At 41.9% G+C, this 13892-nt stretch overlaps 1 protein-coding gene across 1 annotated transcript in view; it reads right to left on the bottom strand.

The window, feature by feature from the left end:
- The window catches only part of EFNB2 (ephrin B2), a 42625-nt gene extending 34352 nt beyond the window's left edge, over window positions 1-8273 (bottom strand). Inside the window, exon 1 of the mRNA XM_037800273.1 lies at window positions 7500-8273. Coding sequence (XP_037656201.1) covers window positions 7500-7621 — 122 coding nt within the window. The 5' untranslated portion in view covers window positions 7622-8273. The remainder of the gene's footprint in view (window positions 1-7499) is intronic.
- Between the last annotated feature and the right edge of the window lie 5619 nt (window positions 8274-13892).

The following is a 13892-nucleotide window of genomic DNA, read 5'->3' as shown; positions in this document are numbered from 1 at the left end:
TACTTTAGAGAATGGAAACAGCAAACTTAATACTTCACTACTGCCAAATTTTTCTTTTTTATTTTGTTTAGAGAATTACTAAGGGAAAAAACAACTTGTTTGCCTTTAATGGAGCTTTCTCCTCCTGTTTTTTTTTTTTTTTTTTTTTTTTGAAATCAGCAAGTATGCATTCACCAACCACAAAATGCTTTGGACTAAAAGTACATATTTGAATTTATATATAAACTATTTTAATAGTTTAGAACCACTGCTGATTCTGTGCAGGAACAACAGAAATAGGTCTGCCTGGCATTCAGCATGCATGGAAACATTTCATAATTGATCACCTACTCGTTACAGCTTTTGTCAGCTCTACCAACCTTATCTATAATACTTCTGAAGTATGTTAACACAGGTAGATCAGAAAGCTAAATGCTGGATAGACGGTTAGTAAACAAATGGCATGGCTTTCTTGCATCATTTCTTTAATCACTTTAACCCTAGTTCTAGCAGAAAGCTGGAGGCCAGCTCAATTCAGCTTCTTCTTTTGTCATTTGCCTGCCATAAATATGCACCAGTCTGCATTTGAAAAGCTGAAGGAGGCCGCAAGCTTGCTGGACATTTATCATGCTCTGTTCCCTGCTAACAAGCAAATACTTTAGTTGAATAGACCATTAGCAATCATTGTTAAATGTAGAATGCAAGGTGCTTGGATGTGACCAGCTTGTAAATTAGGGGTGTCCCTTCTCTTTGATGAATCTGGACAAATGAAATGGATCCTTCGAAACAGATTCCTGAATTAAATGTATCAGATACTGGGTATGACGTGTCTATGTGTAATAACTTTTTTTAAATGCTTTTAATCTATAAAAATGACATACTAATAGTACAGTAATAACGAGAAAAACAGGCAAAAAATAATATATATCTACAGCCCAAAACAGACTGTCAAGTCAGCTGTCTGAGAATTAGGAACAAAATCAATGAAATGGGTCTAAAATAGAACATTGAGGATTTAATGGAGATCTTTCTCAAACACTAATAAGCCCCCATGTTGCTGTTAAGAAAATAGCACTGAATTCCCCTTTGTAAAACACACCCCAAACCCACTCCATCAAGAAAGACACATGGTGTTTGTAGCCTTCTGTATTTTCAATGTCTTAAGAGTTTAGAGTTCCCCAAAGAAATGCTGAGACTTTTCTGTAGCACCAAATAGGAGGCAATAAAGCAAATATTTCCTTTCTGGCTTGACCCAATTGCGGATGTAACTCTGCATGTAACCCAATCATGGATTCAATGGCTTATTTTGTTTAATCACTAAAATGGAAAGTGTGGAAGGCAAAAACAAAAGTCCAGCTTATTTACGAGGCTGTTCAGGACAGAGGGCAATAAGACTCAAGAGCATGGAGGCCGCGTTTTCTTGTTTTTTGTGTTTTTTTTTTTTAAACTGTGGAGCACTGACATTTTTATAATCCTATAATTTACTCGAATTAAGTCCATCCCATTCAATGCGAAGGTTAGGACTGACATTTTACAAGTAAAATTAAGCCCACTAGTTTTGGCCTATTGGATTATTACCTATTTGAATTAAAACTAAAATTTCCCCTTTTATTTCTTGTATTATTTTTTTTTCCACAGTGGGAAAGACGAAACTCACAGAAGAGTTATCTGGCTGAGGGAGAGGGACAATGTATCATGTTTATCTTAGCTTCTCCCATGCAGTGTGAGATCGAGCTGGGTCTGAAAGATGGCTGAAATCAAAAGGTCTCTGTTTTCTTTTCAGATAACCCTAGCCCTACCTATCCCCTCTAGTCTCTGTTCTCTCCCAGCAGGTCCCTGCCTGAAGCCCAAATAGATTAAGGCAACAACCAGGAAGGGCAGTTAATCCTGCAGAATGGCTGCTGCTGTTAGGCCAGGAGTTAAAAAGGAAAATCTTCCAGGCCCTAACAACTGCAGTGATCTGAAGTTTTAATCAGCCCCAATCTCAATATATAAAAAAAGGCAGTCAATGAAATCTACCTTTGCCATATTATCCACCACCAATGAGCAAGAACTGAGCAGCTTTTCTTTACTGCTTTCACCGTCCCAGGCCACAAGTAGGCCTTTCATACTTTCTAATCCTAGTTTCCAAGTCTGCGTGGTTCTCACATAATACCCAACAGCCTGGAGCAAGGGCCTTCGTTTCTACACCCTTTTCAGAGACGTGTCATTTCTAACATCAAGCTAATCTATATGTTGCCATGGCTTCACTCTTTATCTGCCTTTACATCTTATGAACTGCATGGATTTACCACATTATTTTTATCTGAAAGACAGAAAATGGTGGTTTTATTGCCATACAATCAGATTACTGCTGCTAGTTTCTCTATGCCTTTTTACCATACTTCAATCAAAAGGGATCAGTTTCTTTATACTCTGCCCTTGATTTACATTACATCTGTAAAGACCTAGTCTGGGTTGTAATCCCCTTATTAACTATGACCAGGGTTGATTTGCCTAAAAATAAAAGCAAATTGTGTCAGACCCTTTCACTTTGTTTTTGATTCGGAACTACAAAATGGATTACTAAAGAAATCTTCAGAGTTCACACGGGTAGTATAGTACTGAATTTAAAATGAGAATTAAACAAGTTAAACAGGGGAGCCATGTCAACGGTTTACATTTTCCATCATGGGAGAAGGGCTGAATTGCTTATGTCTTTGTATTCTTTGGCTTTACAGAGACAATGAAGCCACAGGAGTTTTTCCAAATTGTTTCGAACACTGTCCCATTTGCTATCCTTCCTTTGCTTTTCTTATATGCCCTCTCCCAACCCCATTCTAATTCTTACCCCCCCAAAAAAGGGGGTGGGGGTGGGGAGCTATTCCCTGAAAGTGCTAATTCCTGACCAGAAGCTTATGGTTCTATGGGTTCTGCATATTTTAATCAAAATATTTTAAACAGTTGAACACTCCTATTTAAGGCTCTACTCTGCTACACAAAGGGTGAGCTCATAAGCAAATCTATGTAGATGTATGATAAGTGACCTGAAAAACAGGTTCTTTATGTCAGCAGCAAAGGAAGGCAGAGATTAGGCAGACATGAGTACCATTTTAATCAGTGTTTTTCTTAGAAGAGCGCTTCTTTTTCCCTAATTTGCAATTAAATATTTTAGGAATAAAGTTTTCTTGAAATGTTAAAGACAAATCCTTCTCTTTAAAAATTTCATTAGGGTCTACAAGCTGTATTTCCATTCCCGTGCCACTCCCATTTCTATGACGCATCACCGCAGTCATGCTGGAATCTCAAATAGTTTCCCATTAGATGAACAATCTCTGAAATGCTGCTCTAAATTATGTCTCACGCTGAAGCTCCCGTGAGCCACCTAACATATATCAGCGTAGGACAAGATGGGAAACACTCAGTTCTTTCAACTGCAATGTCCCTCTGAAGGTAATTATCACATTGATCCACCAATCAGAGAGTTTACCTCAGCTAAGTTTACAGATAAGAGGTTTTATAATAATTACTATAACTAATGGGTCAATTATTCTTCAGCTGACTCTGCTGTGGAGAAACCATTCTAACATGTAGTTTTTCAGCTGGTCTCAGGGGCTAGGGCTAATTCACCTGTCCTGGTACTTGAGCCCAGGACTCAAAATCATTTAGAATTGTTGGAGTCATTTGCATTTCTTTGCAACGGTACAAGTGTCAACAACTATGCTTTGTGAAAGATTTAGAACCAAGTGCTTAACAAATCATCTTAACCTCCAGCTCCTGTTTCTGAGGCTTGAAGCTGTAATTGCTGAGGTTAAAAAGTGCAGTCTCTAGACACATGATTCCCAAATAAATTCTCGTCTGAAAAGAAGGCTACCAAGCATGTTGTGAGATATCACTTTAGTTCCATCTTTGTGCTCCGCCTGGCTCAGTTGTCCTGTGGAACAACGACAGTCCATTACCTACAGTTTATCATCCTGACAAAATGTGAGGAATGTGGATGTGAAAGCACTAACAATTCCACCCCTGGTGCTTTGTTCTTTTTTCTCTCTATATTAAAACCGACAAGATTAACCCGAACGCAAACTGTGGAGCATAGTTCAAGGGGCTATTCAATCAGTGGTGAATGTGCATTTGTTTACCTACAAAAATAAGAATTTCAGACACAATGGAAGGCAGGCTGGCTTATATATGTTATTGAATGGACTGTTTAAACAGAACTATCCATTGTATTTATTTTATCAATCTCTGACAGGTCTGTATTTATTCAGAGCCTGACTGTGGTGGAGCCCATGAATTATAGGTTATCTGGATATTATCTAGCCATTCTTTTATCTCACCCTAAGCCAATCAATATCAGGAATTCACTATTATGAAGGGAAAAAGTACATAGGAAAAGAAAAATGCTTTGTTAACTAACTAGTATGTGGTGTATGGGAATAGCAATGCTTGCCATAAGAAATTAAGGCTTCACTGAAATTTTCAACAAAGTAAGTGTAATCCATTCTAGAACACCATCTCAAGAAGGGTTTGCTTATTATAAAGAGTAATTAAAATAAAAATAAGGACCAAATATTGTACTCTGGCTTTAAAAACATCATGCTTGGAAAAAATTGTTCTGAATGTTGATTAGAAATGGAAGCTGAGCTTTGCCATTCTCTCCTGAATTTTTTTAGAAAAGCTTAAACAACCTAAAATGGCTACAACTGACCCATTTCTACCAGAGCCTATCAATGCAACGTTAATAATCTAACAGGGCAGCCGCTAATGCTTCAGTATATAAAACTTCTTTTGATTATTCCATAAACTATCTGAGATGGGGGAGGGGTGGTGGTGCAGACAGTGTGATTAAAGTAGTTATGGAGACAGTGAATTTACAAAAGACTTTCTGGACCCCATATCCAAACAGCTGCTGCATGTTTCCTATGTCGACTACCTGCTAAAAAAGCTGACCTCCAAGTGAAACAAATCTAATTACTGATAGTTGCCTCATTACAAATGAATTGTTTCATAGTTCATAGGAACAGACGTGAAATGTCAATGCATTTGATTACCTTCCTGCAACACCATATTTACTGATTGAAACTTTTTCCTGGGAATAAATATGCAACTTCCTTAAATAAATCAGCCTCCTGGAACCAGGGGTTTTTAATCATTATTGAACTTAGAAAAGCCTCTTTCACGTCATTACTCCAGGAAAAAAATATATATATTCTAATTTCTCGAGCTAGTTTTCAGCAGTATACTTTGTAAGGAAGACCTTTTCCTGGAACAAAATTATCCAGAGTCCTCCAGGCAAGCCATTATAATGAGAATTTTAAAAGAAATTCTACTCTTGAGGACTGCAACAATCACACCAACAGTGGCAGGGAGGCAGCCTTCTCCAAAATACAGGCCTCCAGCAGGTCTATAAATCTGTGACCACAGGACTGAAAAATACTCATTTTAATCATCAGAATGGTGAGTAACTGTCAGTCATCCTCCCCCCCCCTTCCCAAACCTATTACAAAAGGAAGATACACACTTCTAAACCTTAGGTTGAAATAATTACTTTTCTATCAGTAATTCCAAGTAGATATTTCTAATCCTTCTCACACAAAGATTAGTTAACAATAACGTAAAGATACCTTTACTGAGTTAAAAACTGAAGGGATTAGTGGGAATTCCTTTTAACTAGATTTAAATATAAATATTAAATCATGGTAGAAAAAGGAAAACTAGCACCCAAGGAGAGCCCATCAGTGAAAGTGAGAAGTAGAGCAGGGCAGGCAGCCCAAGGGGAGAGAGAGGCGGATAGGGCTGGAGCCGCGAGCATTGCGCATGGAAGAGTGACCTCTGTAGGAATAACGCGAGCACTGGCTCTGGCCTGGCTGTCGCCGGGCTCCCCCTCCTCCAGCTCCCGCTCCCGGACCGGCCTCTCCCCGACGCCGCACACCCGCTAACGCGCTCAGATGCCGAACCCAGCGCGTTCACGCATCACCTGGCGCCTCACAATTTGTTATCAGTGTAAAGATCTCACTGCCAGTTCTTTCTCAGCAAATACAGTATCTTAAGGAAAAGGAAAAAAAAAAAAAAAGTCCATACAGATCAGGCAACCTGGAAAGAGGTTGTATTAAGTAACTTTTAAATATGAGCAGTTTGAAAGGCTCATCTAGCATCATGCAAGAATTTCTGTTTAATCCAGTTTTCAATAGTTTCTCACCCTTTTAACTGGGAATTCTTCGTTAACATTTTGGCGAATTTTAAATTTGCCACTTTCAAAGGACTGGATAAAATTATTTAATTAGTTTGTGGTTTCTAAATCAATCCTTCATCCCTTTACTCCTAAATCCATACCCAACTTACTCCACTTCAATTAGACCATTGATTTTGCTCCCGAGATCAAATATTTCAGGAACCAGCTAATATCTCTATACTTTTCCCAAGTGTCCCAAGGCTAAACACCAATGATTCTGTAAAATATTTTTGGCCGTATGTATCCCAAGAGTAAGGTAAAAAGCAATATTGAATGCACAGATTTTTAATTACGAGTAATGGCCATATATATATTTAGAGATGATCGCATTTACTCCGGTAGCCCAAAACTGAAAGTTACTGTCCTCAAAGACTAGCTTTCTTCCGGCTTTGATAAGAAATTCTGATCCCAAAGGATCCAATTCCTGCCCAGTCTCCTCAGACTCGAAGCCTGCAGGAGCAGTTTACTGGGCAAAGCCCTAAGCCTTTGCAGAAAGCGTCCTTAAAATCGAGTTGGCTATCGGGACCACAAGGAGTCCGGGGCCATCGATTTACAAAAGAAGAGGCCGACGTGCTGAGAGGCTCTCCGGGTTAAGAAACCTAAGGCACTACTCCCGGGGCGGGGTTGAGGGGCGGTTCGCCACCCAAGTTCGCTCTGGGAGTAGGAGACTCCAGGATGAGGAGCGTGGGCTTCGGGGCGCTGCCGGTGTCCACAGCACAGGGAAACCCAGGGCGCCCCTTTTGGAGGGTCCTCTACCCGCCGCACTCCCCGCGAGACCCCAGGGTTTTTCAGATGGCAACATCCCCGCCTTTCCTCGGAGCGCGCTACCACCTCCACGTTAGTCAGGACTATTTGTGGCCATGCTCTTCGTCCTCCAAAAAACCGAGCGTCAGGTACCGCCATCGGACACCTTCCCGGACGTGACACCCGATCCGCCACGGGTTTTAGCGCCGGGGAGTGCTTGGGTGGGGGAAGGGAAGGCGGGGAGGGCGCCCCTTGGGGCCAGAGATCCGGCTCGGAAGCCGAGCGAGGTGTCTCCACCTAGTGAAATGTGGCGGCGACGGCGGGGGTGGCGGTGGAAAGGGCGAGGAAGGGGCCGAGACTCCAGAAAGAGCCTCCTTCCCCGGCGCGGCCCCTGGTCGGCGGACAGACGCCTGGGAGCCTCGGCGCGACCCCGGCGGCGGAGCAGTCGCGCCCGGCCCTCTCCTCCTGTCCCGACGACGCGGCGCGGCGGACCCCGGGTCTGGGGCCGGTGGGGGCGATGGGGTGCGGGCGGAAGAGGGGTGAGGGAATTGCGGGCGCAACTTACTTGGAGTTCGAGGAATTCCAATAGATCGGCTCTAAAACTATGGATCTGGAAATCGCAGTTCTGCATAAAACCATCAAAACTCCCCAGCAGTACTTCCACACGGAGTCCCTCCTCACCGCCATGGCTAAGCCGTTCCCAGCTCCGCGCGACCTCCGGACCTCGGAGGTTCGGTGTGGGGGCCCGGTATCCCCAATTCTCTCAGGCAAAAAAAGGGAGAAAGGCCGTAAGACCCCGCGAATCCCGGGCGACCTAGGGCACGATCGGCGCGCCGAGCCTGTTTCCAGCGCCTCACTGAGTGCTCGGGGCTCGCGCGTCCTCCGAGGGCCCCTCAGAGCGCAAGGCGGGGGCCGCGGGAGCCAATGCTGGGTGCGCGGCGTCGCGGCGGGCTCCGGGCTCCGGGTCGCAGTACCCGACGCAACTTGGACGCCCGACTCCCGTGCAGATCCAGGGTGCCAGGCACATCCACGGCGGGCGCGCTCGCGGGGCGTGAAAAGGCGAACGGCGCGCGGGGGCTTAAAAACAAAAGGCAAGAAGAGAAGAGACGACTCCGGCGACAGGCGAGGAGCGTCGCCAGAGGCCGGAGCCCCGCCGGGATGGGCGCCCTGCCCCGGAGAAGAGCCGCTTCGGACTATAGATCCAGAGGGGCGGGAAGCGCCCCGAGTCCGCGGGAGCCCCGTCGGCGCGATTCCATCTCCCGGTCCTCGGAAAGGAGGCGCCGGCGATGCGAGGGGAGACCTCCAGAGCGTGTAGGAATCTTCCTTAATTCTTGCTGTTTGTCAGAGACCTGCGCACCGCGTTCCCGGCCCACGAAGGCAGGAAAGAAAGAGAAGCTCCGTCCTTGCTTGCGGACGGGGGCTTGCTGCTGCCGCCGCTACCTCGGCTGCTCGGGGCGGGCCTGCCGGGATTAGTATGCGTGTCTTTGTGTGTGCGGTGAATGCGCGCCCGGACCCGAGGGGCTGGGCGCACCGCAGGCTCCGCTCTGGCCGGCTCCCGGCGTCGCCGCGCGTCTCTGGGAAAGGAAAATCAGTGCGACCAGCGCGCTGTCAGAGTGATATAAACGCAGGCCTCCGCCCCGCGCCACCCAGCCCATTGGCCCGCCGCGAAGCAGCCGCACGTTGGTTGGACAGTCGTCCTGTCCGTCAGGCGCCCCCAGCCGCCAACATTCGATCGCGGCGAGGCGGAGCCGCTGTCTGACAGGTAAATCCCCGCCCCCAGCCCGCGTCCCGGGTGCCCCGCATTAGGGATGCTGAGCGCGGGACAGAAAAAGGAGGTCACGGATAGGAAAAAAGTCCCCTTGCTTACTCGCTGGGGCGCGAACTCGTTCGCAAGGGTGCACCCAGAGCGGCAGTCAGGAAAGTCCTCTGCCCATTCATCTTGGAAACACTGGTGGGGCAGGCATTTAGAAATAGGAACGACTCCGAGTGGGGAATAAGTAATATCGAAGAAAAGAAGGGGCGCAAGTGTAAAGGAGTTACCTTTCCTCTTCCTTTTAACTACCTTCCCCTTGCCGCATTTCTCTATCTTACCGTGATACCTTTATTTTCTGGCAACTTTCCTAGCTTCAACAAATAGGTAGCTTAGAGGGCGAAACTTGAACTTTCACAGAGTCGAAGGCAATGGATTAACCCAATTTTTTTTTCCTACTAAAAATGTGTTTCCTTCCATACAGGACCAACTGTTACATATCCTCACCCCCACCCCCATCCCACGCGCGCGCGCGTATACACACCCATCAAATTATTTGGCTCCCTTCACTATTTCTCACGATGCTTCTTAATGACGGGTTTCAAAACTTATTTTGTTACAAAACAATCAGCTAGGGGCCTAACCAAGTCAACAGGGCTTGGAAATGCAAAACGACTTCAAAAGGAAGTGGCGCTGGAATTTGCAGTAATTAGGAGCCCTCAACTTGGGTGTGATTATCTTCGCTTTCCCGTCTGTCAGATTTTGTGCCACTTTCTTCTCTCCACACTTTTCTTGTGGACGTTTTTGTCTCCCGCTCACTTTTCCCGGGCAAACGGCACCTTGTAAGCTTTCACTGCAAATGTAGTCCCGGCAAATGCAAACCAGAGCTGGCTTTCTCCTTTTATTGGCCTCGGTGAGACACTCACGCTTTCCCGAGGGTGACAGGGAATTTAGAAAGTGACGGAGATAAACATCAACTGTGATATAGAAGTCTATGCATTTGCTTTTATTATTCAGTGTCTCAAAGACCTAAATAAAGAGGTGGCATGAAATTCTTTATTACTTTGATTCTCCGTTAAATGTTTGCCGAAAAAAACGGCTTTGAAACATCTCGACCACCATCCCGATGCGCGCTCAAATCAATGATTTGCCACGGATCCACAGCGCCCACTAGTGACCATTTTTACTTGTTTTTTGAGAGGACAATAGTCTACTAACCCGGAACCAGTACAATGAGATTCTAATCAAATCAGAATACCTAAGGATAATCTTTTAAAAATACCCAACAGTAGGAAAAACGTGAGACAAGCCGCAACACAAACATACAATTCAGCTTGGAGGGAGGAGGGGACCAACGAAATACACTGGTATAACCTCAGCGTGCTTTTTAAAAATCTTCTCCACACCAGGATTTCTTTATGTTTTAAACGCAACGAAGCGAATAGTATTTATACAAACTGTATTTCTCCTTTAGTCAGCCAAATTACCCAGTAGGCTAAATTTAAAAGGGTAAATATATCCGCCAAAAACCTCGTTTAGATACTATTTTTTCTCTCTCTCTCCTCTTTATAACAATTTCTGTTAAGTCTTGGGTTGTTTTTAAGTGTTCATGTTTTGAATCATTAATACAAGTTAATGCGCATTTCAACAAGGAGTGTTCAAAGTTTCTAAAGACTAGTTTAAGATCGAAAACACACTAACAGCGTAAGTACTAAATACGCTCATACTTTCAAATATATCTAAGAAAAAAACTGTTTTTCGTAATTGCTAGTTTTAAATAAGCATTCAGTTTGAGAAAATGAAATTTTAAAAAGGCTAGAGACTAGTTTTTAATATGCTCAAAGAAAACGTCAAAGGAATTCATTTGAAATCGAATATAAAGTTACCCTAAGGATTTTAAAAACGAAACTGAGTATTTCAGTACAATGTTTAAACTTATTTTGTGAAATTTAAGATGTGACCTCTTAGCTCCCTACATCCTCTTCAAGAAAACTAGAGGAAATAAAGGACATTTGCATTGTCTGAAAATAACTCTGGCTTCCAAAAATACCCTTTTCAATAAATCACATATTCTCACATCCAAAGCATTTTGCCCTCAGAAAACTGTAAATATATATTAAAAAATTGCTTCCTTTTAAAGCAAAATAGGTATTTGACAAAAAAAAAAAAACCCTACACATTGATTCCTATTGTATAGCTTCATTCCGCTTATTTTCAGTAAGTACAGACTAATTAGTAACGTTATAGAGACTATATGAAAAGCATCAGCCTTAGCAAATGATTTCAAGATGTCAAATTTCTACCGCTGTTTTAATAGTAATAAAATCACTTTTATTTACTGTTGCACTTTTATCATGCCAGGCAAAAAGAAGTCATGTTGGCATGTGCAAAGGACTATGCAGTCAAGTGGAAATTCTAAAGCACCCCAAAACTAAGTCTGATCAGTTTACTGTATTTGAGCCTCATTGAACAATTCATTCTTGGAGAAACTTGGTTATTCTTGAAAATCTGTAATTTTAACCCGGACATATTTAATCCTCTATAAAAAATGAGATTATCAGCAGAGGAAGTTACTTCAATTGTTTGCCCGAGTTGATGAAGTTTCTATAAGTCAAATTCATAAAACATTTGGAAATTTCAGTTGATTTTAAAAGTTGACAGAGATAGTAAGTTGAATAAATGTAGAATGAGAGGGCAAATATAAAAGTTGTATAGGTTATTTTTCTATTTTTCAATTTCTAAAATTTCAGGGTAACCAATTTTGCTCAATAAAATGCGTTTTAGTCGTCATGCTCTTGCCTCTTTGAATTCCTAAGCGTACTTTCATCTTTATAACTTATAGTTAAGTTCCTTTTGTATACCTTGTACAGCATTTCATCAATTCTACAATATACTTTTAAAAATAATTTAACATAACTTCTGTAAAGCAAAGAAAAGCCCTATCTAAAGGTAACATTACAGAAAAATTAAAGAAATTTTTGATTGTCTTTGATTGTTGTCAATGCCATGGACTCTGTATGTGGCTGTAAGCCTCTCCTCAAGTTATATACCCTTTTGCCTCCTGGCTTTGTATAGTTTATTTCATAAAAAATATGGAAGGTTTTAGAATGGCTTGGCAAATCACATTTTCCTCAACCTCCCAGGGTAGGGTTAGGAACCTTTCTGACCCAGAATAAAATAAAACCTTTTCTTATCAACTTTGCCATACACCCCCAACTCCCATTTGTGCTTCTAAAATTCAAATTGTTATACATTGAGCATCTTAAAATCTACTTATCTATGAATTTGACAGTGAAAGTATTAGTTATTACATCAGGTTCTTGGTCCAAAGAATCATTTTTCTGTGTAAAAATTTGGAAGTTTAGTGACAATTTGTACCTTATAAACCACGACACATACTTCATGGAATCAAAATACCTTATCACTGTAATAGTCATTTAAATCTCTAGCCCAATTTATCATTTCTTTCATAGAATTATCAGATACAAAAGCATGTGTAGATGGGTACAACTAGCTTGGGGGTCTAGCATGACACATTTCCTTACTTGTAAACCAAGAAGTCTGGAGGACCAGTCAGGCTCCAGTTATCCTATTTCAAGCAGGATTAGGTAGTGGGTAGAGATAACAAGCAGGTAATAGCCATGCCCTGCTTTGATTTTACCACTTAATTCTAATACTTTAACCTCTCTACAATTCCACTTTATGAACTGAAGTCATATGTATATGAAAATAAAAATGGAAAGTGCTATGCGCTACCCATATACAGGATATTTACTGATGGTAGTCTTAAGGAGAAAGCAGATCTTCTATTCTGGGTCCATAAAACTATTTTTGCCTCCTCTTTATTCCTTTACAATAAGAGGTTCAACAGCACCTAGAACTAGCTGCAATAATGTATTCCTTTATTGGACTCCATTTTACTTGTCATTTATTTAATCTGTAGCGAAAGCCTAGAAAAGGAAGGAAACAATCATCCAAATGTATGCAAAGAACACAACCATTTTATTCTAATCTTAATGACCCAGGTTTAATAATCAACAATTCTATCAATCTTGGAAAATACACTATTAAAACAAAGAACTGGCTGGGTGACAGTGAAACTGCTGGATCACAACTGAAGATACTTAGCTTTTATTTACTGGCTTCAGACAGTAAAATACATATAAACAAAGTACAACTGTTCCCACATCCTCTGATCAATCACTGGAGGCTCAAAATAGTAATCTTTTCAAATAAGACTTACAATGATGTTTTTAACTTATAAATCCAATAATGATTTAGGTATAAAGCATATCATGTACTCAATTTGTGGGGCAAATAGGATTAGTTAATAACAAGCACACAGATATAAGAGCAAGCATTCTGACTTGTATTACACGTTGTCAAATCAGAGCAAAGTGAGGAAATATGGGGAGTGGGAGGGGGAGGGGGGCAGGAAGGAGGGCTGGCTCATTCACACACACAAACCCTAAATTTGTATTGGGTCCCCTCTATCTCCCACCTACTGTATACTAGCTTCAAATAAGCTCTTCTATAATGTATCCTCAGGCAATGTAATCTAATCACCTTAAATAAATGGTAAATCCATGACAAAATGTATAGTGTAGTGTATTAGCAAATGCAAATTTTTATATTACTACTGCACTGAAGCTCCATTATCATGGACAGTGGATCCCAAAAATAAATAAATAAATAAATAACCAAATCACTAGAGCAAACAAAAACAGGAATAGTAAAGGTGGCCTGTGAAGTAATCAAGATCACCATAAAAGGCAATTCAAAAAATGAAAAAAGTAGGGCCTACTGCTTGGGCTTCTGCACCATTCTATTCTAGACTTCTAAATCAAGATCCTCTTTCTTTTATCTTCAGTGGTAATTTACGTCCTTTTATTGCTTAATAGCACTTAGTTCTTGAGTGTTCTTAAGCCCCTGGAGGGAGGAGGAGCCTGAAAAAATATCTGAAGACATTCTGTCTTCAGAATTGCTCATTGCCGATAATGCAAAACAGGTGGATGGCTCTGGATGTAGAGGAGGAGAAAATGGAGGACACTGAAAACGGAAGCTCTGGTTAACACCTTTGGAGAAATCTTAGTCAAGTGACAAATTGAAGATCCTTAATATAAAATGAGGCATTTGAAATTACAAGTAGAGTTCAATTAGCCAGGATTCTTCTATGCTCATTAAAATTGAAAAAAGAAACACAAAGCC

This window comes from Choloepus didactylus, chromosome 12, assembly GCF_015220235.1.
Source record: "Choloepus didactylus isolate mChoDid1 chromosome 12, mChoDid1.pri, whole genome shotgun sequence".
NCBI classification, from domain to species: Eukaryota; Metazoa; Chordata; class Mammalia; order Pilosa; family Megalonychidae; genus Choloepus; species Choloepus didactylus.
The sequence above is the reverse complement of the archived record's forward strand: the minus strand, read 5'-3'. Positions and strand labels throughout refer to the sequence as shown.